This window comes from Candida theae (assembly GCF_024610275.1).
Source record: "Candida theae strain CBS 12239 chromosome Unknown scaffold22, whole genome shotgun sequence".
Lineage (NCBI taxonomy): Eukaryota > Fungi > Ascomycota > Pichiomycetes > Serinales > Debaryomycetaceae > Lodderomyces > Lodderomyces theae.
This window is the reverse complement of record NW_026261494.1, coordinates 38,428-61,641: the sequence shown is the minus strand read 5'-3', so window position 1 is coordinate 61,641 and position 23,214 is coordinate 38,428. Positions and strand designations below refer to the sequence as shown.

At 40.9% G+C, this 23,214-nt stretch overlaps 8 protein-coding genes across 8 annotated transcripts; 1 reads left to right on the top strand and 7 right to left on the bottom strand. All coding sequences in view use genetic code 12, as the record gives it.

Annotated features, from left to right (window-relative positions):
• Positions 1-461: 461 nt before the first annotated feature.
• On the bottom strand, positions 462-3,434 carry KGF57_005170 (protein kinase; the record flags this gene model as incomplete). Its single annotated transcript, XM_051754758.1, has 1 exon — positions 462-3,434. The coding sequence occupies one exon, from the start codon at positions 3,432-3,434 to the stop codon at positions 462-464; it is 2,973 nt and encodes a 990-aa protein (XP_051606282.1).
• A 1,254-nt stretch (positions 3,435-4,688) lies between these two features.
• Positions 4,689-6,071, bottom strand: MET2 (homoserine O-acetyltransferase; the record flags this gene model as incomplete). The annotated part of the gene is made up of 1 exon (XM_051754757.1): positions 4,689-6,071. The coding sequence occupies one exon, from the start codon at positions 6,069-6,071 to the stop codon at positions 4,689-4,691; it is 1,383 nt and encodes a 460-aa protein (XP_051606281.1).
• A 591-nt stretch (positions 6,072-6,662) lies between these two features.
• On the bottom strand, positions 6,663-11,522 carry UGT51C1 (Ugt51c1p; the record flags this gene model as incomplete). The annotated part of the gene is made up of 1 exon (XM_051754756.1): positions 6,663-11,522. The coding sequence occupies one exon, from the start codon at positions 11,520-11,522 to the stop codon at positions 6,663-6,665; it is 4,860 nt and encodes a 1,619-aa protein (XP_051606280.1).
• A 905-nt stretch (positions 11,523-12,427) lies between these two features.
• KGF57_005167 (ABC transporter ATP-binding protein) lies at positions 12,428-15,774 on the bottom strand (the record flags this gene model as incomplete). Its single annotated transcript, XM_051754754.1, has 2 exons — positions 12,428-14,481; positions 14,871-15,774. The coding sequence occupies 2 exons, from the start codon at positions 15,772-15,774 to the stop codon at positions 12,428-12,430; spliced, it is 2,958 nt and encodes a 985-aa protein (XP_051606279.1).
• Positions 15,775-16,047: 273 nt separating this feature from the next.
• Positions 16,048-17,091, bottom strand: KGF57_005166 (uncharacterized protein; the record flags this gene model as incomplete). The annotated part of the gene is made up of 1 exon (XM_051754753.1): positions 16,048-17,091. The coding sequence occupies one exon, from the start codon at positions 17,089-17,091 to the stop codon at positions 16,048-16,050; it is 1,044 nt and encodes a 347-aa protein (XP_051606278.1).
• Positions 17,092-17,280: 189 nt separating this feature from the next.
• On the bottom strand, positions 17,281-18,576 carry KGF57_005165 (uncharacterized protein; the record flags this gene model as incomplete). The annotated part of the gene is made up of 1 exon (XM_051754752.1): positions 17,281-18,576. One exon carries the CDS (start codon positions 18,574-18,576, stop codon positions 17,281-17,283), a length of 1,296 nt encoding a protein of 431 aa, XP_051606277.1.
• A 1,487-nt stretch (positions 18,577-20,063) lies between these two features.
• KGF57_005164 (uncharacterized protein) lies at positions 20,064-20,894 on the bottom strand (the record flags this gene model as incomplete). Its single annotated transcript, XM_051754751.1, has 1 exon — positions 20,064-20,894. The coding sequence occupies one exon, from the start codon at positions 20,892-20,894 to the stop codon at positions 20,064-20,066; it is 831 nt and encodes a 276-aa protein (XP_051606276.1).
• A 1,255-nt stretch (positions 20,895-22,149) lies between these two features.
• On the top strand, positions 22,150-22,863 carry PGA23 (Pga23p; the record flags this gene model as incomplete). The annotated part of the gene is made up of 1 exon (XM_051754750.1): positions 22,150-22,863. One exon carries the CDS (start codon positions 22,150-22,152, stop codon positions 22,861-22,863), a length of 714 nt encoding a protein of 237 aa, XP_051606275.1.
• Positions 22,864-23,214: the final 351 nt, after the last annotated feature.

Genomic DNA, 23,214 nt, shown 5'->3' with positions numbered 1-23,214 from the left:
GAAAGAATAAAAAAAAAAAGTGACTTAAATTTTATATTTTTTTTTTTTTTATAAATTTTTTTTTTTTTTTTTTTTTTTTTTTTTTTTTTTTTTTTTTTTGCCTGTCACGATCGATCACAAAGTGCCTTAGATTGACTCATGTAAACACATAGATTGCAAAAAATGTCAACAAACAAATAGACAAACAGCCACATTGATCGAAAAGGAGACGCAAATCCGATCGAATCGGCGACTGTGGTCTTTTTCGTTCCTGCATCCCTCTTATTGTATTGGTTCTTCGATTTACTTGTGGTCTCACAGTCCAACGGCAAATAACAAACTAAATTTTCATTTGAACTAAAATACACACATCATCTTACAACATTACGAAATTTTACACTAGCGTGTCTAACAAAATAAAACAGGTACGGCAATGACAAAACTGCCCCAGCCGTACACTTCAATCGCCTTCCCTTTTATTTTCACCCCACTCTTACACTCCTTCTCTTGAAAAAATCCATAACTTTTCTCGCTGCGCTTGATTCCTTTGGTGCATTATTATTATTATTTCCACCTGGAGTTACAGCGATTGAGTGACGTTTTGAACCATGATGCCCATTAATAACACTAGACGAACTGGAATGCGCTTGCTTTGAGTCCTTTTTATTTACGTTTGGTTCATTTGTTGGCTCCAATACTTTTCTTGTCTTGGTCTTGGGTTTTATGGCAGTCGACCCGATTGAGGATACAGTTGTACCTGAAATGTCACGTTTGTTGTTATCTCTTGACAACAGCGTTGGTGCAGTGGAGTTGGCTGCGTTAGTAACCGAGCCATTAGAACCATCTTTTCCGGCGGGCAAAGACACGTTCGAACTTGACGAATGATATGAACTGTAGAACGACAACAAACTAAATCTGTTTCTCTTCTTGGCCTCTCTGTGTTCGCGATTCTCTTTATTCTCCTCGTGAGCTCTTCTCGATGTGCTAGGCTTTCTGTCAACTTCAACCACTGATTTAGCTGCTTTGGTATCTGAAGGTCGCGATGCAACCTTACTCAAATCATCAACATTGTTTGTAACTTTTGGCGTTTCGATATACTCCTCCACTGGCGCGGGCAATTGGTCATTGCCTTCGTCTGCTTTGGTATCCTGGTCATCATCACTTTTACCATCTTCTTGTACATCTGATTTAGTGTCGACATTTCCCTCCTTCGTTGGCTCTTCTGCATTGGACGCCACTTCAACTTGACCCTCCTTCTCATTCGAGACATTACCGACCCTTTCCACAACCGAGCTCTTGCTCGACTTTGTAGGTGATGGATGAACACTCTCAGTCAAATCCAATGCCTCAATCTTATCTTCCAAATAACTCAATACTGAATTCCTCTTGTTGTCAGGCGACGAATTGTATCCACTCAACCCACCATGCCCCACCAAGTTATCCTTGCTTAACACGCCATTAACGTGTACATGAGTAACTACTGAATTTCTTCGACTTGAAATTGGTCTCGAGTCAGGTGTCATCACGTTTTCTTTTGGTGGAGATGTTGATATGTATTGGGTCATGGAGTTTGGATATGCAATGTTGGCGTTTGTAGCCGGGAATTTGATGATATCTTTGTATGAGATTGTAACTGGTGAAGTCGTCATTGACGATGTCATCGAAGATGGATGATATGAAGTAGGTCTTGGTTTCTTAGCCGCTGGAGGTAACTTGGAAAATTCCTTTGGTGGTAATAATTTTGTAGTAGGAGGCAATGCAGCAATCGGTGACTCCAAAGTTGTTTTTGTAGGACTTTCAAGAATAGTTGGAATTGCCAATGTGTTTGGATAGTTTGCCACTTGTCTTGCAGTACCAGTTTCGTCATTAACCATTGACTTCAATGCAAAACTAGCAGAAGAGCTGGAGTTTGAGATAGATGCAGACTTTTGGTGTCCTCTAGTAGGAGAGACTGAAGATGGCTTTTTGGGTGAGGTGGCTTTTCCAACGTGGGCACCACCATCGGATAAATCAGTAGGCCTTGGTGTATTTGTGGCCGATATCGAAGGAGATGCATACAAAAGACTGATACTGGTTGAGGAATATGATCTTGGATGTTCCATTGTAGAAGGTTGTGGTCTTGGGGTCTGTGGTTGCAAATGCGACATTTGTTGTTGTTGATGATGATGATTATGATGATGGTACATTGGGGTACCCATCAAGGACGAAGAACTTGTTGGGGTGTTGATCATTGAGAATCTCTTGTTGTATGTTGGCGTTTGTTGCTCTGCCAATACAACAGCAGCCGTCACACTGGCAGATGTAGCTGCGTGCTTTTCGCGATATATTCTATCCCATTCTGGTTGTCTAATTGATAGCAATGCAGCATACTGAGATAAGAACGGATGGGTTCTAATTTCCTCAATTCCAATACGTTTTCTTGGGTCTGAAACAATAATCTTTCTAAGTAAGTCACGAGCTAAAGGACTAACATATTCAGGAAATGTCAAGGGAGTTTTGCAAATGTAATGATACAATTTGATGATATCGGCCCCATCTTCATTTTCAGGGTCGTCATCGAAGGGGAGGTAGCCAGATAACATAGCATACAAAATGACACCCAACGACCAAACGTCTGCTTTTCTACCTTCGTACGGACTCTGAGTCAACACCAACTCAGGTGCTGCATAACAAGGTGACCCGCAACTTGTTTTCATGAGATCGTTGCTTTTGTCAGCACACGAATTGACAAATCCAAAATCACTGATAATAACATTCTTGTGTTTGTCCATTAATAAATTCTCCAACTTCAAATCACGATGAATTAATCCCTTGGAATGCATATAATCTACCCCACTGACTAGTTGTGCAAAAATCTTCTTCGCCACTGGCTCCTTCAAGAATTTGTGCTGTAGAATGTAATCAAAAAGTTCGCCACCAGATGCATATTCCAAAACAATACCGACATATTTCCCACTTTTCATCACTTCAACCAAGTTGACGATGTTGGGGTGGTTCAACAACTTTAACGAGTTAATTTCTCGGTGTATTTTCACTTCTGAGTCAGAGTCTTTAGCTATGGTGGACCGTTTCACCAACTTGATGGCTACTTGACTTGGGTATTTACCATCTTTTCTCCAGCCCAACTTAACTTTTCCGAATTCACCCTCTCCTAAAGTGCTGCCTAAAACGTATGCGCCAAATCGCACTTCTCTTTGAACTCTCTTCTGCATTCCAGAAGGTATTTGCGAAGATATGGTGGAGCTTGATGCTGAGGAGGGAATATTCTGTGTTTGGCTAGTGCCGGTGCTAGTTTTTGTGGCGTCTACCGGTAGCTCAGGAATAGTTCTTGGAATTTGAGTATTAGGGTGGTGACTTGAGCTACTAGAATGTCTAGAGGAAGATCTACTAGGTGGCGCTTCCTCTGCGCTTGGTAATGCATCTTCATGTGTAGTAGTTACCACGTTTGTCGACATTGTTTATCAGGAAATTTGTTTTTGTATCAACAACAAGGAGCGACTGATAAATGATAAATGAATGAAGGATAGATCGTTGACTAGATGTTTAAATCAAAGTACTGTGGATAGCTCAGTGCTGGTCGTCCAACACTTGTTGGGGTATCTGGGTGTATGGGTGTGGGTATGTGTTTCAGGTGTGCCGATACCACCTGATGTTTCAAAAGTCAAAACAAATAAAGTAAAAAAAAAAATAAAGAGGAAAAGCGAATGCGCAAAAGTGTTGGCAGGAAATTGAAATTGGTCCGTTTCTGAGTCAGCTGTAATCGTGAAATGTTCCTGCTTTTTTTGCGGGCTCTCCTTTATTCGTTTGTCTGTTGATGCGTTGGATGATGAAGTCGATGAAAGCGGTAATATTCAGTTCGTGATTGAATGAGTGAATGAAGGAATGGGAATAGAACAACAAAAAATCTACCGCTAAGTGATATGTACGAAGAGAAGAAAGTGATAGATAGATGCGGTGTTTTTGTTGTTGACGATAGGATTACTCAAACACTGTCTAGTGGAGTTGAGTTAGCTATTTGGTTTTGTAGTTTGTGGTTTGAATTAGTTGCAATGTGTTTTTAATGTTTGTTATGGTTACGGTGTTTTAGCATTGTATTGTAAACAAACCTAACTTCCCAATTGGGATAAAATGTAAACAGAAATGTGTGTGTGTTTTTGTTTTTTTTTTGTTTTTTGCTTTTTTGGTGTCTGTACATATAATAACATCAAACTTCTCGTGTATTTTCTGTTTTGTCAACTTGAAACACAGGGATGTTGTAAAAAGCTTCAACCATTTCGAGAAGGATAGGGTAAATATGCGTACAGTGACCATCTATGCCGCCGTTATCAAGACGACTTCAAAGGACAGAAACACATAAACTCTCCCATCGTCATTGACTTCTATTTTGTACTTCTTCTATCTCTCTGTTTACCACTCAATCAGCATCTTATCTAACCCTTGACTGCCTTCCAAAGTGCTCTTCCTACCAGCTTCAAGAATATCCTCTGCACTATTCCTATCCTTTTGATTCTGACGTTTCACTCGTTCTTCCAAGCTAGTTCGCAAATATATACTCTCTCTAGTTCATCAACATTTTTGTATAGAAATTGTTGCAAAAATTCGTTCTAAAATCTAGAGGGCTGGCGGTTTACTTATGTACAATTACATCAAAGCCATCATGGTCATAGATTACCAATATATCTATATAAATGCTTCTCTCACCACTCCACTCACCAATTGGTGATATTCTTTTCTGCCTCACCAAATACCGAATTTCCTCCATTATCAACATCTTGAACATACTTAGCCCAATCCTCAAATAACTCCACATCTTCACCATACAACTCTGGTAAATTCTTCTTCAAAAAGTTCAAACAATACTCATTGATAATTTCAAACTCGAGTAAAAAGGCGTCATGCCCTTCAGGAGAATCCAACTTTTTCAAAATCGAATTTGGGATATTTTCGCCCAATAATTTCTGCTCTCCATAAGTAAATAATCCATCCGATTCAATACCTATGACCAAATGGGGCTTTTTCAAACTCTGCAAAATTTGAGGCAACGGATCTTCAGTGGTGACGGTATCGACTATTCCACGAGTTATATCATGGGTATCCAATTTCCTTGTTATTGATATATAACAATTGGCATCAAACCGTTTGATGAATTTTTGACCCTGATATCGCAAGTACGACTGGGCGGTGAAATAAGTTGGTAATTTCTTGTCCTTGTTGGTCTCTTGACCATTTGTCAGCTGAGAACCTTCATTGTGCAAAAGCCAGTGTTCTTCATCTTTGGTCTTTGGGTACACTTTACCTGCTTCATCACCACTATCATCCTTATTACTTATAGACTTGCCCAATTTCCTCCCAAATCGAGTTTCAAATGAATTTCGCGACCTATAAGTAAGCAAAGCTGCCATTCTTGCAGCACTCAACCCGGAATCCGGTTTCAAGCCCAGTTCATTCTCATAATAATATCCATCATCGTAATATGGATCACTAAAAATGCATTGACGCTGGGTTTCATTCCATGAAATACACCAGGCCGAAGCTCGAGCCGACGTAGCCAAAGCAATCACCGTTCTCACATAGTCGGAATTGTTGTATGTGCTGGAATACTCCATCGCCAACATACCACCCATCGAGCCACCAATCACACACGCAATTTGCTTCACTTGTAACGAGTCCAAAATTAGTTTCTGTATACCCAAGTCATCCTTGGCCGTAACCAAGGGGAAATTGGGTCCATATGGCTTACCTATCGACTTATCAATCGTGACAGGCGAGCAAGATCCATACGGCGATCCTAAAAAGTTGACGCATACAATGAAAAACCGCGATGGGTCAAAAGTCTTGCCCGTGCCCAATAATGGACCCCACCAATCCTGCACATCAGATGAACCAGTTAATGCATGGCATATTAGCAATGTGTTGTTGCCCTCTTTGTTCAAGCGTCCCCACGTTTTGTACGCCACGGGGAAATTATACAATGTCTCACCACACTCAAGGGTGTATTCAGGTATCTCAACTATCGTCTGACCGGGAACGAGCCTTGCATATGAGTTAGTTGCTCGTTGTTCCTCCGTAATGTCCTTGTAAACGGCCGCCATTGTATGGGAAAACAATTGAAAATGTTATGCCGTGGTTCTATCTATTTTGTCAATCTAATCTCTCAAGGATACAAAAGCACGCAATTCGATTCAAGTTGTTATGTGGACTACTCGTTGAAATTCTTTGCCAATAGATCACAGCTGCATCAGATAATGGAATGGAGAGAGAATGGAAAAAAAAAAAAATAACCAAAAAAAAAAAAAAAAGAGTCAGAAAAGTTGTTGAAAACTGTGGATGCAATTTTTTCAGTGACAATGCGAGAAGATGGAACTGAAAGACACGAATGTAGAGGGGTTTGCTGAGGCAATTGATACAGTTGTCCACTTACGGGTGAGAATATGCAAAATACTTCTCCGTAGTAGTCTTCTTTGTAGGGGAAGTAAACTTTAAAGAAGTCATGCGTGTTGATTTCCATTTGACGAATTTCACGTGATATCTGGGTCAGGCAAGTACAAAAGTTAAATAGACAAAAAGAATAATCTTCTCGACTTGTCACTACACTCTTAGATAAGGCTCTAACTTCTAAATTTCCTTTACGTTTATACAGCGGTGTAGCAAACCCTTCTCTCCATCACTGCGTTACCAGCTCATCATTTCTTTACCTTCAGCTCTGGCTCCTTGCCATGAGTCACCGTTTCTTCTTCACGGTCAGTAACATCACCAGCACCATTGTCTTCCTCGTCGCTGGTGTCGTCACCGTCATAATCACTATCGGACTCAGAGTCCGATGGGTTAGCCGTTTGCACTCCAGAATGAGCCTTGAAGTCAGGATGATGACGTTTGTAGTTCGCATTGTGCAACTCCTTGGCCCAAATCAAACTTCTTGCGTACTCCAAATCGGAATATATTGCTTCAATAGCATTCAAGACACCAAATTCGCGATTGATTTGCGTGCTAACACTCTTCGCCTTCTCAATGATCTTCAAATCTTCAGTTACCGTGGTGAGTGCTTTCGCCAATGATTTTGCCGTTAACTTCTTTAACGCCACTCCAGCACCCATATCTTCAATCCGTCTTGCATAGAAAAACTGATCACCGAAAAAGGGCTTAATGATACAAGGACATCCCGCTTTCAATGATGCACCAGTGGTACCGGATCCACCATGATGGACTGCCGCATCCACTTTCGGTAACAACCAATCGTGTGGCACTGAGCCGGCATTGAAAACCTCAGGGGGCAACTCAACTTCCACTTTACTCTTGTCTTTGTTGCTACCACGATCAGACCAACCTTTATTCAAAATACACCTTACATCAGCTTCAAGAACAGCCTCAATCACAGCTTTTGTCAATGAGGCTGCGTCTTTGACAACAATGGACCCGAACCCGATATAGACTATTTTCTTTTCATCTTTGGCTGCTTGGGCAATAAAGTCCACCAAATCCTGGGGCGGCTTGTAATCTTTCCCACCTTCATCCAAAAACCAGTATCCAGTAACCTTGACCCAATCAGGGAAATCGTTAGCAGGTGGCAACACACATGGCGAAACATTGTACAAAAATGGAACCTTTGTTTGCTGCATTCGGTACAAGTTGGTTTTTGGTAAATCCAACTCCATCACCCGCCACTTATTGACTTGAGCCAGAATCCCCTTCCAAAAGACATTGTCGAACAAGACATGTGTCATGTAGTTGTAAGATCCACCTCTTTTCTGTTCGGGTACCAAAAACGCTTGCGGGTATGCCCTAGTTCTCGTCCACGGCATTGTGAATGCTCTAAAATAAGGAATGACCAAGGCTTCTGCAATATGTATCCCTGCCATTGCCGAAGGACTTTCAATCAAAATATCGGCCCCTTGACATGCTTGCCAACTAGTGGTCAACAACTTTGCTATCCAATCCTTGAATTTGGCTTGTGCATCCTTCAAAAATGTAACTGACAAAGTACTATGTCCCACCATAAACGACATCAACTCACTAGGGTTTCCTGCAATTTCCTTAAACTTGATATGATGAACATTTTCAACCCAATCTCTAAACTCACCGTGTGTAGCTATCGTCACTGTATGTCCTTCCTTTTGCAAACCCAATGCCAATGCAATGTAAGGTTGGACATCACCACGCGATCCAATGGTAAGAAGAGTGATATTGTAGGATGTTGACGGTCTCATTTCCGTCTTAAAGAATGGCGAATCCTCTAAAATAATTGGAATGTCCAAGCCAGAAGCAGTTGTCAAGCGATCCTCAAACATCTTTATCCGGGCAAGACTGACTTTTTGTTCAGCAATCTCCAAATCTTTTTGATTGTCAGTTTTATCTTCTAATCTCCTTCTCTCTGAATCACTATATTCCATTCTCGTCTTGGACAATTCCAAATTGTGATTGGGTCCCCACTCGTGTGGTTTTGGCCGGAATCCTTCATTGGCATGAATCTTGTCCAAAATCTCAAGCGCAATATTGTAAAAATCATCACGAGACTTGACAAACGCAAATTCCAAATCCAACTCCTCTGCGCCTTCCAAGGTGAGTTTAGTACCAGCGTAGATCTTACCGCTAATAGGATCCATTCTCTCTATACTTGTCAATGGAAGAATCATCTTTGTGGAAACACCAGGAAGCAAACTACGGAAACAAATCTCGTGTTCAGACACGTACAACTTTCCATACACGGGTACAGTCCTTATCAAGTGACAAAAATAAGCAGCAACCAATTTCGAATTGTACAAGGAAAAATGTTCTTGAAAATGTTTCAAAGCAACCTCCCGGTCCTCTTGATTGGAAACGTAATACTTGTCTTGAACGGTATAGTGGATCGGTGAGGCGGAAAACCTCGCAGCCATATTCGAAAACAACTTTATACTTTTACCAAAACCGCGACCTTTAGACTCCTTCGAGTCTAGTTGAAGTGATGGTATTGGAAGCTTGTCAAACTCCGTGAACGCGCGTGCATAATCATGGTCCCACCTAGCTGAAGCATCCTTCAAGTTCTTGAATGTTGATTCAAACGTGATTTCCAAATCTCGGAAAACGCTCTCCGACATTGCATGCGGGAAAGAAAGGTGATCCAGGTCCACTGACCTTTCCGTTAGATCGAAATTTTGTGATAATTCATCCTTGAAAGGGAGGCCGAACGATTTTCCAAGTTTCCTGATGGTTGATTTAGTCTCTCGCTTCTCGTTGGGTAAATTCGAATTGATCAAATTTTGAACAACAGCATTGACTGAGGGCGACAAGCTGGCGAATGATCTTTCCAACTCTGGTTTTTTCGAGCCAAACAATTTGGGTTTTTCGTGCATCCGTGCTGATTGCTTCTGTATCACACCTTCAAAAGAGTTGAAGAAATCAAGACCACTTTTTGGAATCAAAAAGATAACTTCCTCTTCTGCTTGCTTGAGTTTGTCTTTTATTCTATCTCGTTTCCTCTTCTCCAGAGGGTCAGTGTTCACATACTTGACACTGAAGCTTAAAGGTATATCATTTTCTGTATCATCAAGCGCATTTTCTTCCTCTTCAAATAATGTTCGACGCCTAAAGTCAGTAATATTTGCAATTGGAATTTTTACAAACACTTCCCCAGTGGTGGTGGCATTATTCAATTGGAAAATCATTTTTGTCAAATTGTTGCACCACTGCCTTGCCGAATGCAAGTTGTCACATTGGAATCTGTACGTCTTTTTCTTGGCCACCAAATTGAACCATACAGAAGAGCTTCTCGCTTCGATGTTGTCTTCTGTAGCATCGAACCCTTCCTGTGAGAGTATTGAATCAAGTTCGGACGCAGTTTCCAGAATTGACGGTGGAGTACTATGGCCTGATGTGTACCCACTACGCATCTGCGAGGGCGTCTGTACGCCTCGCAGAGCGGGCGAAGTCATATCCTTGATTTTATCCTTGGAAGCTATTTCGGCGTATAAGCAACTTCTCAAGTCAATTACTTTTAGGGGAAAGTACAAGTCGGTAAACGAGCTGTATATGGTCAAAGTATCGGTACGAAGGATTGCCCAGTATCGATGGGTAAGGACCGATTGAAACTTGGAATCTCCATACTTTGCAGTTTTCATACCTAGGGCCCCCTTGTGAACGGTATTTGCTGAGTCGTCAAAATTTCTTGGATCATCTACTTCTTCAAGACTTGTTCGTTTGGGCAAGAATGCAAAATAAATTAATGCTTTCTCCGTCAAATATATGTGGCCCTGAAGAATAACATCCTTGACCAACCACGCATTGTAATTTCCGCAAAACAAATCATCAGGGCTCAACTCAAACGTTTTTGATAATCTTTCGGCAATTTTGTAACGTAGCAATTTCCTTGTCGCACTCAATCCCTTGCCCTCACCCAATGGCTCATTTTGACGGTTCCGCACTTTCACCAACACTCCTTCCTTGATATGGTGAGGATCTAATTTTTCAATCACTGATTTTTCAAATGGTGTTAGTTTTTCAATTTGATGTTCGGTGAGACCCTCCATACCGTCTGCATCTAAGACAATGGTATTTTTTCTAGAATTTATGATAGTGTCACCATCCGTAAGCGCCCCAGTATCATTTGAGGGCTCATTGTTCAAAGTCGAGTAAGATGTGAGCTCCAGATCCATTGCAGCAGGTGAAGCAGGGGACACTGCGTCAGCGTTGAATTTAGCGTCAGCATTCCTTCTAGTTGTGCCTGGGTTACCTAGTCTCTCAGCTTCATACTCTTCTTCTTCCTCATCGCTCGAATTTTCCGCACTGGAGTTATCCTCACTATGGATGTTGTGATGGAGAAATCCACGACCACCGCTCTTTGTGTATGCATCAGAGTGTTCAAGGTTTAGGTCTGGCTGCGGACTCAGTGGACGTATACTCAGTGGAAGTGGACTCACGGGACGGGAACTGGAAGCACTGTTGATAGGCAGTGACGGACGGCTTGGTGAGGTGTGCGAGCCCGTGCCTGAGAGTAAATGGTGTTGACGATTCTGATGATTCTGATGATGATGATGATTATGATGTGGGCGATTCTTTTCTTCGTCCAATCCATCCCCTTTTCCTTTCAAGAAATTCTCCATTGCCGATTTATGCAAATTTCTCAATGAACCGAACCCAGAGCTGAGCGTCGTGTTGTTCATCAATGTGGAGAAAAAGTTTGTGTCCATTTCACCAGATGGCATAGCAAGGTCCTCGTCCGTGTCCTCGCTATGATTGCGACGATGATGGTGGTCCTTCTGCTTAGCCGAAGTCGACTTGGAAGTTGTGGGGGGCTCTTTACGTGTGCCGTCCTGTTGCTTCGTCTCGTTGTCATTCTCAGTTGTGCTCTTGTGACGATTCTGCTCTTCGGTTTTGGTGTGGCTCCCCTGTTTATCGGGAGTTAAAGCAATATTATTCCCACTACTTAAGTTGTGATCTTGCAACTTCGAATTTGATTCATGGTCATCGCACTCCCCCGGCTGCTTATCGGAGTGATGGCTAGAGTGGTGTGGCTCCGCAACGTCATCTTGTGACCTGTGCAAGTCGTGTATGAAATCTTTTAGTGTCATTACGAGATTTGAATAGTGGAGAATTTACTGCCAAGTTGGGGATGGGTAGATATGAAGCAACAGTAGGAGATACTTAATCCTTTGTAAATGAAGGCTTTGGTATATTATTCACAGGGCAAACGTAAAAGATATCAAAATAAAAATAATAAAAAATGATAATAAAATAAAACAATTGTTAAAAGAGAGAGAAAGGGTTTCTTGATGCGCAAAAGATTGCTCCTTCAAAGGAATCAGTCGATTGATAGTAATATAATTTAAGTTGTATACCTAATAGAGCTACACACTCGACAGTTGTAGTAACTGAAAGAGAGCGTTAATAACGTCTATCAAGTCAAAGTGGTTAATGGTTGCTTTTGACATGTTGAAAATGTCATGAAGAAGCAAAGAAGTATGTACAGAAGCTTCCCCCACCCCCGCGCTTTTTTTCTTGCTCAGTAAAGTCTATTATTTTACCACACCTCCATGTCCCACTTTTCCATTCGAGAAGATCTAAGTTAAGTCGACTAAAGGGGGAGGGAGAAGTGGGAAGGGGGAATTGTGAGTGCAGATAGTGCTGGTACCCATTTCAACTGACTCAGTGAGCTTCTCTTTCACGCGATATACTACTCGAAGTCAGGTAGATGTATGTTTGATGTTTCAACGTGGAGTTGGTGTAAAGTTTCGTAATCCGGAATTAAGAAATTTAACGGAATTAAGTTTTCGCCACACAAAAGCGTATTTTCCACGAAAGCAAACACCAATAATGAATGTCTCCTTGCGAACACATGTACATGTTTGAAGTAAACAATTCATGCTTAGAAGACGCACTGGTTCACTGCAAAACAAACGCAATCAGTATTACATCAGTTCGTTATGATAGCATCTCAGAATTCTATATTTCAGTATATACAAAGCGCAGAGTGCATTCACTCAAGTTTGCTAGATTTTAGCAATCTATTGAAATGGCTGTTCTGATCGTTGTGTAATGTGTGAAAATCGCCATCCTCCACAATCTCACCATTCTCATTAAACACAACAACCCTGTCACTATTCTTGATCGTGGACAACCTGTGGGCAATTGAAATTATTGTAATTCCCTTTTTTCTATTTAATCCAGACAAATTCTTCATCACCTCTTCTTCGCTGATAGAATCTAATGCTGACGTTGCTTCATCCAATATCAAGATCTTGGGTTCCTTGATCAAAGTTCTCGCCAAGGAAATCCTCTGCTTTTGTCCACCGCTTAATTGCGTTGAAGTGGATGCACCAATTCTAGTGTCCAATCCATCGGGGAGACTCTTGACAAACGCTAAGGAGTGACTCAACTCCAAAGCTCGATCTATTTCCTCTTCTGTTGCATCTTGCTTACCGAAAGTTACATTCTCTTTAACAGTACCACTGAACAACAAAGGCTCTTGCTGAACATAACCAATTTGTCTTCGGTAGTCGTTCAAGTTTAAGTCTTTTATATCAGTTAACGATTCATCTCCAACAATAATCTGTCCACTGTCAGGGTCATAATAGCGCAATAACAATTGACTTATGGTAGACTTGCCACTTCCTGAAGGTCCCACCAAACACAAGTTTTCCCCCTCCTTGATGTGCAAATTCAATTTCTCAAATATCACTACATCTGACCTTGAAGGGTACTTGAAATCAACATCCTTGATGATAATGTCACCCTTGAGCTGTAGCTTCTTGCCAATGTTGTTGGAGATTTTCGGTTGGTACTCTACTAACTCAAACACTCTCTCTGCCGCACCCAATCCCTTCATCAACTCGGTATAGAAGTTACCCAATCCAAACACCGACGAGCCTGTATACACAGCGTACATCATGAAACTTGACAAGTCACCAATGGTTAGCTCACCCATACCAATAAGTTTAGTACCAATAACCAACAACCCAATCATGGTTATGTTCCCGAGAAACCCATTCACTGAAAAGTAGATACCAGATAGCTTACCTTCTCTCAATGAGCTATTGAATATGTTTTTGATTTCCTTATTGTAGCCATGCACCACAGACTGCTGCTGTGCAAATGATTGGATAACCTTTACACCATTCAACTTTTCTTCCGTTACTTTGGTCAAAGCACCGATGTTTTCCTGAATCAACCTTGACAACGCTTTTATCCGTCTTCCATAAAAGAAGGACATTGCAATTAAGGGCGGAAACAACAAACTCATACACAAAGTTAACTTCCATGACACATAACACATCATCGATACGCCAACCACCCCACTAATAATACTCCTCATTCCGTCACTGATATTCATGCTCAAACTCTTTGATATAATTTGAGTATCACTTGCAATTCGCGAGATCAAATCACCCGTCTTCATCCCAACCTTAGTAGGTCCAATGTCAAAAAAGTAAGCATCCTGGGCCAAGATTTTCGAAAACAATCTAGATCTCAATCTCGCTACAAGTTTTTCTCCAACCGTTCTTAGCAAATAAATTCTACCAAAGTTTGCACTCGACCCAATGACAAATACAATAGCCAATGCGGAATAGAATCGAGCCGGTGGCAATCCAAATATCAATTGTTTGTCCTCTGTGGTTGTTTTTGGATCTGCATCATCAGATTCTTCATCTTCGTCATCTAAGGGCTTCGCAGTGTCAATAATTTTACCAATGATCAAGGGCAAGGACATGGTTGTTGCAGACGAAGTGGCCAAGCATAGCAATGCGAAGAAGATCAACTTGGATTCCGGTTTCGCCAACTTTATCAACTTGACTAAATCCTTGAACAAAGTAGATCGAGGGGGTTTATTCCCTTTCGGGGATCCTTCCGGTGGAGGCACTGCTTGTCCATTTTGTTCTTGTTGATGTGGTGGCGGACCCTGCTTCGCAGTGGTGGAGTTTAGCCTTATATGATTCAATACCAAGGAGTGCCGCGCGGAGTTGAAACATTGTCGAGAAAGACGAGTTGCAGAGGGCCATATCACATTCCCTCGAGATGCCTTTGTGACGAGACCTAGCAACAGCCCCCTTAGTGTTATCATCACCAGGTGTTGTAAATTTGAGAGAGAAAGAGGGAGAGAGAGAGAGAGAGAGTTTGTGTGTGTATGAGTGGCCGAGATTTGGTGGACCTTTTCAGTATCTCGCTGAAAAATCAAAACCGTCTCTTCTGTGCGATCTAGATTTGCAATATCAAAGTAATGTCAACAAAGTGAGAAGTAAGTTTTGAGCAACAGAGATGATAACGCTTGCAGTTCTATTATACTGGTCTAAACAGGTTTGTCTATAAAACAATCTTAAAACCGCGATACTTTGCAATTGCTTCCAACTTTTCCATGTCGCTTTCCGCTAAGTAGGTATTTTTGATTTCCAATACGAATTTCTTACCACAGTTTTTGAACATACTTGGACTGAGAACACACAATTTCGTGTAATTCAAGCTCCAGTTCCTTAGTTTAGGTAAGGCCCCATGCAAATCACACGGTTCTATAATTTCAACGTCGTTTTGGTTCATTAACAAAACCTCTAGACTAGGCGGTAGATTGTGGATGAAATCTTTGGAAATGTATGTCAACATATTGTTGTTCATGTTGAGCGTGGTCAACGTACTTGGAAATTTTTTCAGCATGCCCCACACATCTAAGAAATGCTCGTGATTGCTGCGTATTAGGTTTTCTGAAAGATCTAGGGTGTTTAATGAACTGAAATACTGAAATAGTTTAGACCAGTGTGCCACATAAAGGCTTCCTATTTCACTCGACTTGATGGTGAATTTGTTAATTTTCTTAGTCAAGTTGTGTCGACTCAACTCCAAAAGTAACTTAATGATGATTGAGTTGAGTGTGTCGGGATTCTCAATGAATACTAAATGAGCATCAAGATGAAAATTTATTTGTTGTGCGTGTTCAAAATATCTGCGTAGTTTGGGGTTGTCAGATTCAAGAAGTTGAAGGAGCGAATTCAAGTCACTGATGAACCGTTGGTAATCGGCAGTTTGCCTAGTGAATTTAAATTCCACCAAGTTGGGCCGTACATTCTCAAACATTGTGCCTTCAAACGAGCCATCATTTAAAATCTTGTCTTCGAATGCGTCAATAGTAAGTAAATAATCGCCAGCAGAATCGACTCTGGGTGCTCCATTCTGGATCAACAAGACTCCCCCAAATAAACGCTGGTAAAGTAGAATTAAAAGTGGCAGCGCTGATTCAATACCCTTGTAGTAGCGTATGAGTTCTTGAACTTTTTCACCACTGAGATGTTTGAAAATTTGAAGGACTACTTCGTTGGGTAGCTTGCATATGGAGTACATATTGGAGGGATACCGAATGTTGAGAAAGGTGCTGGTCGGGTGAAGTCTGAACTGTGGTGGATTAGCTTTTGATAAGAATTAAGAGAAAAAAAAAAAAGAGAAAGGGAGAGAAAGTGAAATTAGATGGCCGTTCTCAATGAGGAAAAAAAAAAATCTTTTCCATTGCCAAATGTCCGCCTCCGACGTTTTCAGAGCACAAAACTAACAACTCTAGTGAGACATAATTGTTCATACTAAGACGACAAAAATTTCATACTAATACGACATAAAACTTCAAACCTTACTTGTAGTGTGGTCACAGTAAAAGCAACAAGCTAGTGCTTTTAAGGCTAATGTATAGATATAGACTTGGAATCTACTTAGAAAGTGGGTAGAGAATTCTGTTATTGTCGTGCCGCATAAAAGAATAGGGTCATCCAATTTGTTTGTAGTTGTTCCTAATTTGATTTCAAGACTTAAAAGGATCTCGTCGTCAGTAACATCTTTCAGTGAATTGGTATGAACTGACAGCAACGCAATAACAGAGCCATCTCTCACCACCGAAAAATCTGGTCTCTTCAGCACGTTGGTGTTGGAATGACTAATACTCTCTAATTTTTCTTGACAAAGTTTCATCTGGTAAAATGAAAAGATTGGGATTAAAAACGTACTGGCCAAGCGACTTGACCAAGCACTTTCAACATATGCCGTATTTTCATCAGTTGGGAGAGAGAACACCGGTAATTGAAACCCCTTGAATTGTCCCATAGTAAGCGACATAAAACTTTCTCTCTCCACTGCAATATCATGCGTAGGAGAAGTATTGATTTTAAAATCATTGAATATCTCCTCGTTGAGTTTGTTTGATCTCGCTGGTAACTCATGACCACGACTTCCAACTTGTATGATATCCGTGGTAAAATAAAAACAGAATGAGAGGGTGATTAAATTGCCTAATGATTCAGCAAATAATGCACCCCCTTCCCACTTGGAGTTACAATAGTCGTGTATTGTGGTGCATAATGATCGAACAGCCTTTGCACATTTAGGATTCATAGGCACAGATATTGCTTTCTTGTCTAGTTTGAGGATATCACTGAGTTCCTCTGCTATTTCGGCAATGGTATTGGGATCTGCACCATCCATACTTGATCCTAAGGCAGGCTTGAGCAACTTTTTAATCTCTTGAATATTGACCCCAGATTTTTTATTTCGACGAGCTTCGTACTTCTTATGTAAATCTTTCAATGATTCATCAGTGTTACGCTGGCAAACTTCAACTAAATATTCAAGAAACAAAGCTTTACACAAATTTGCAATTGCTACCTTCGAAGACATTGTTGATGACATTGTTCACTATGTGTCGATACATGTAACAGACACCACTGAAAATTATCAAATCCAAATTTCGCACCAAAAAAAATAGAACATGAAAAAGTCCTTCTCCGTGTCCCTATTTCATTTGATACCATATTAAAGCCAATTGTGCAATAATTCTCTCAAAGACAAACAACCCCACCATCAACTCTAAAATTCAGACATTTCCAGACTTACATACCTTTTGGACCACAGTTTATAAATGGTATACAACTCAGCTTCAGTATAATACTTTTCTAATTTAACTTCCACAGTCTTGTTCGTGAATCCACCGATAGTAACCTTCTGCCTGAAATTCGTGAGGTCCCTGCAGTGCAACCCATAAAAGTGGTACCCAATGATTCCAAATGGAAGATCGGGACTGAGAACTCGGAAATTGTGAGTTAGCAACCTAAGGGGTAGTGTCGGTTCGTACCACCAGTTGACACTACTATTAGGAAACTTTGCAAGCAAGTCACACACTGCCATTACATCACTTGTCAAACAACTGAGACTTGATAAGATAAGATATCTGACCTTGCTATGCTTAAACCCTCTCCAATCTTGAAGAGCGAAAGCTGCTTCTCTCTCTCCGTTTCCCGAGAGCCGTAAGCAAAAGAGCAACAATTTTGGAAACTCTTCCTCCAAATCATTACTCTTAAACAAAGTGTTGGGATTAAAATCTCCAAATAGAGTCAATTCTTTAAGAAAAACGGTCTCAAAGGCATCACTCAATAGAAAATTGGGAAAAAAATGAGAATCCGAGGATTGACTAATTTCCAATACTTGAAGCTTGAAACAACATCGATAACTTGTAAGATTATCACCTTTACAGACAAGCATTACTAGCTTAGTCACGTTTTTGAGCCGATGAAGACAATCGAAATTATCTGCCCAGTTGATGCCATCTGTTCGGATCAGATTGATATTATCATGAAATATGGGGAATTTGGCCAAGTTCGTTTCTGGGGCAATGTAAACTGTACTGTGAGGGCAAAACCCAATATAATTTTGAAGCAACCAAATATAATATGGTTTCCAATAATGAAGCGGAGAATAACCATAGTGTACAACTAGTTGAAAAAACCTAATTTTGGAAAAGTGTCTGAGAATGCACTCAATAATTGTCATATTGTGTCCGTATAATTCCAAATGATAAATCTCCTGTGTCTTGTCCATTTTCGCCAAATATCTCTCAAGCGTATCTGATGAGATGATTGAATACTTTTTGCTCTTGAAGTTGTTGAGGTTCTTGGAGATGTGGAAAGTTTCTCCCTGTTCATTTGATTCGACACCATATTCAATTATAGGCCAGGGTGTGTACACATATATGTTTCTGTATAATTTAGGTTTAGCAATGTAGTAAAGCTTGGAATGCAACGGAGCAAGTGCTAATGTATAGTGTTGGTCGAGTTGATGGAAAACCTCTTCCAATGCTTCACACGGTAGGCTTGTTAGGGATATCATTATTGTGAGATTAAAGATCAGCCAACGTCAAGGCAATTTGTTGTATATGTATATTAGGAGCCAGTTTTCCTATAGTTTCCTCATTATTAATCTGACATCTCGGCGCTTAATTTGGGACTGCAAAATTGTATCAGGCTCTTCAGTGATAGTATTGAGTATCCACGTGTGAGTATGTATGTTGTTATATAGATTCCCATGATGTGGTGTGCCTCAGATGACACCGCCGACGTGGAAGTTTTATTGTACGCTGGAAATTTGCTGGCTAAGTGTAGTTTATTTTCTCTTTATTGGTTTTTCTGTTTTCTCATACGTTTCTTTCACCTTGCAATGGAAACTCTATGTTTGTGTAACATCCGATTTCGACTGCATAAACTGTTGCAAGTTGCTATAATTCATATTATATGGCGGTAGTTCGAACACAATATATCTTACAAAGACTGGCATCGTTTCTCAGAGAGACAAATGTTATCAGTGTGTAGATAGTTATAAACCGATTATCTCCATCTCATGCCAAATTCCGTTCACAAAACAAAGGCTGTTGGATTGTTTCCTAGTAAACTCGATACCTCAAGGAGCCTGACTTCGCAAAGGCAAAGTGTGGAATATTCCGAAAGGCACATTAGTGTTATCGATCGGTCACTCAAAATGGAAACAGCATTTCACTACACCATACACGCCCATACTTAGTTCGGATCAAAGCATTTCATCGACGGGCATTTCAAATCACCCTCACCCTTTTCTGCAACACACTATCATCCTCAACAAATTACAGTCTTGCATTGACCAGATATAGACATATTGAGTGCTCATTTCCTAGCGACATGTCAGCAAGTAAACATTGCAACACATTATGGTTTGTTAATACTAAGGTCTGGGCCTTGTGCAAACTACCCAAGGTGCTATTAGCTTCTCCTCCAGCATAGTAGTCACGGAGTCAACATGCAATGCTTCGAGTAACTCGGCAATTGTTTGTTTAGAAGAGGTTTTCTTATGCCGATACACGTAAGAGGACTACTTAAAATTATCAAACTACCGATTAATGGAATATTTACATAGTACTGAAAATGCCTTGTTTCTCATTAGTGTAAAAAGGGCCCACGATAAACTAAATCCAACTGAGGGTCAATATATTAAAGACATAACAAGGCACACTAAAGGCGTATCATTGCCACTCTATTTTGGCTGACTCGTCTTGATTTAAATAGTTAGTTGTCCCATGTGTGAGTTAAATTTGTGCTCTTTAGAGATGCAGACCTGAACGAGACAAAATTAAGTTGACTCTTGCTTCGACATCCTTCTGTGGCCCTATTTCATTTGATATGGTAAAGTCGATTGTGCAATAATTCTCTCAAAGACAAACAAAATAAATGTCGCGTTGGTATGAATTATTATGTCGCATTGGTATGAAATAAAAAATAAAAAGACTGTACAAGGGAGAAGTGCAACAACATAATTCCATATATTAATACATCCAGGCAAACTCTAGTTCAATCTCTATAATAATATGAGCCGTAGTTTGCTTCTACTCCATGTCTACTGTGTTTATTAGCCATCTCGCCCTCGCCCTCGCCCTCGCCCTCACACTCATTCATCGGCACATCAACATAGCCCTCTTCCTGTATCGGTTCAGATTTGGGCTCATCTGTCTCATCTAGCATATCCAAGTCTCGGTCAAAGTTTAAATTATCCCAATAGTTGTATCCCAAATCCTTGTATGCCTCGGTCTCCTCCTCAATTTTCTTGTTGTCTCTCTTTGCCTGTCTTTTCTCTTCTTTGAGTGAAAGCCGTTTCATTTCCAACTTGTTCTCTTCATTTATTATGTTGCCCAATTCTTGCCACGATAGTAGTCCATCACGTACAACTTGAAGAATCTGATTGTGATCTTTGAAGGACCGGATTGATGTGTTGTTCTTTGCGTTATATTTTCTGATGAATCGATTGAAAAGCTTGACAAACCATCTTTGCAAACGGTATAGGACTAAGAAGCGGTAGTTGTACCAAGGCAAAACCTTCAATCCCTCGGTAATGATGTCTTGAAAATGCTGGGTGATTTTTTCATTTATATAAGAATCAAGCTGAGATGATGTATAGGTACGTGTAGGTTTAGATTTGAATATCCCCCCACTGTCAGACTTGATTTGAGGAAGAATATACTCGTTCTCATTATCATTGTCACTTGCTCCCGCACCTACCTTTTCGTCGGTCAATTTCAAATTTCCAAAGAGTTGATCCAACTTCATCCGCTTCCCTGTCCTCGATTCGGTAGGGTTATAATCGTCATCACTATCGTAGTCAAGGGCATGCTTTCTATTGCTCATACCTACCAGACGAATTCTTCATAGTCTTCAATTATTGGTGTCTGGAATCAAGCTAGAGATTGTAATTATCAATTGCAGAGCACCTACATCGCCATTTTTCTAGAGTATTCCGTTCGCGTTGTGTCTGTAGTGTCGCAAATTTTCGCAAACAAAAAAGCGACAAGCAAGAACTTCGAAATTTAATACCTGTTTTCAACAACAACAACAACATCAACAACAACAACTGCCGTCGATTTCAACTCATCATAGATGGGTTCAAAAAACTACATAGGTAGACACTACTGCCACAGCAATGTGCTTTGCAATGCAACATGCTACTTGAAAAGCTTAATGGGGAAACCGCAACCTATAAATCTTATTACGTCATGAACAAAACACTTTTTGTTGCATGTACTGCACATTAATATAGACATATTCTTGCGGAAAGTAGTGTGACTGTAAAATTGGACATTGTGCACTACTGCTCTCTAATGGTGTCCCGTTTGAGATTCGTGGATGTACATTCTTCGCTCAAGCTGAATACGTTGGGTCTGGATCTGTAGTTGCGTGTTTTCTCAGGCACCATCTTGGCGAAATCACTATTCCTTTCAGGGGGGCGTTCACCGCAAACCACAAAAGAGAAAAAAAAATTGCTATGTAGAGCACGATTGATCAGAGCGCGTCGATAAGTCTCGAGTTCGTGTAACCGTGCCTGAAACAAGTGTAGGCTGTGAGGGGTTGTGCGTGTAATATGAGAAGAGCTTTTCCTGTTGTGGGTGAACCAGCATAATTTACCAAAGAGAGTTAAAAGGTAAATAAACACATTTGCAACAATAAGGCTTTCAGTTGGTCGTGTGATATACCCGAGAAAAGCTATGTGTAGGACAATTTCAGAGTACACAGCCACTACATACACACTGCAGGATAATTGACCTATTGTTTCGGCATTATTTGTGTCATAAAACAGGGTTACCCCTTTCATAAACAGGGAGCAAGTATCACAGAATCCGTCTCTCCACAACCACACACACACACACATATACATCAAAAATGTGGCACTAATGACGTTACTATTCTAGCAATCATACGTTTGCAAACAATAGACCAATGAATCAAAGTTCCGATTTCGTGTCTCAACCTCGAGGCCACACAAAGCCTTCGAGCTGAAACGTTATATAAAGGGCACAGTGTATCCTGAATTTGGGGTTGAACTTCTTTCTCCCCAACAACTAACGTTCCCAAAAACGCACTAATACTATACATAAAATTTACAGTAATGAGATACTCAGTTATACTACCAATCGTTTCATTCGCTGTTGCAGCTCAAAATGATATCGTTCAACAAAAGAACGTCTTGGCCGCTGATGCTGCTTCAGGTGCTGCATCTGTTGCTGGTGCTGCAACTTCAGGCGCTGCTGGTGCTATTGGTGCTGCAACTTCCGGCGGAGCCTCCGCTGCTGGCGCTGCTACCTCTGGTGGTGCTTCTGCTGCCGGTGCTGCTACATCTGGTGCTGGTGCTGCCGGTGGTGCATTAGAGACTGAAGGTGCTTCAGGTGCAAGTGATGCTGCTGGAGGATCTGAGGAGACCGGTGCGGAAGAGACCGGCTCTGGAGAAACTGGAGCTGCTGGAGGTGCTGGAGGAGAAACCGGATCCGAGGAAACTGGATCCGAGGAAACTGGTGCTGGAGAGACTGGTGCTGCCGGTGGCGGAGAAACTGGATCCGAAGAAACTGGTGCTGGAGAAACTGGTGCTGAAGAAAGTGGTTCTGAGGAGACTGGTGGAGGAGAGACTGGTGCTGCCGGTGGATCTGGTGGCTCCGAGACCCAATCAGGATCTGGAGGTGGAAGCAGTAAATCATCAGGATCAAGCGGCTCGTCTTCATCTGGTTCGAGCGGCGGTGGCTCTTCTGGTTCCTCATCTGCTAGTGCTGGTGCTAGTTACTTGAGTGCTGGAGCATTGGCTTATGTTGCTGCTGTTGCCTTACTTTAGATTTAAAAGAGTTAATAGTTGGATTATAATACAGGTTTGCCTTTAGAAACGCATTTGTACGTACTTTAGTAGAGTAAATAAGTACGATCGCACTGAGAGATTACCTAAATACTTGATTCTGCAGCATCATTGTGAAAAAGATTTTTCCTTTTTCCTTTTTATTTTATATTTTGTTTTATTTTTCTTTTGGCTGCAATTTTATGCAACAAATATGGCTTCATGCTTGTAATTTCCTTTGCAAAGTAGCAACCAAAGGAAAAAGCAGTGGAGTAGAGATCATGTCTGGCCGTATAAATAACCCGAAGTCAGCCTGTTCCCTACAAACCAGAGAGAAGTAAGTCCTTCTTCCCT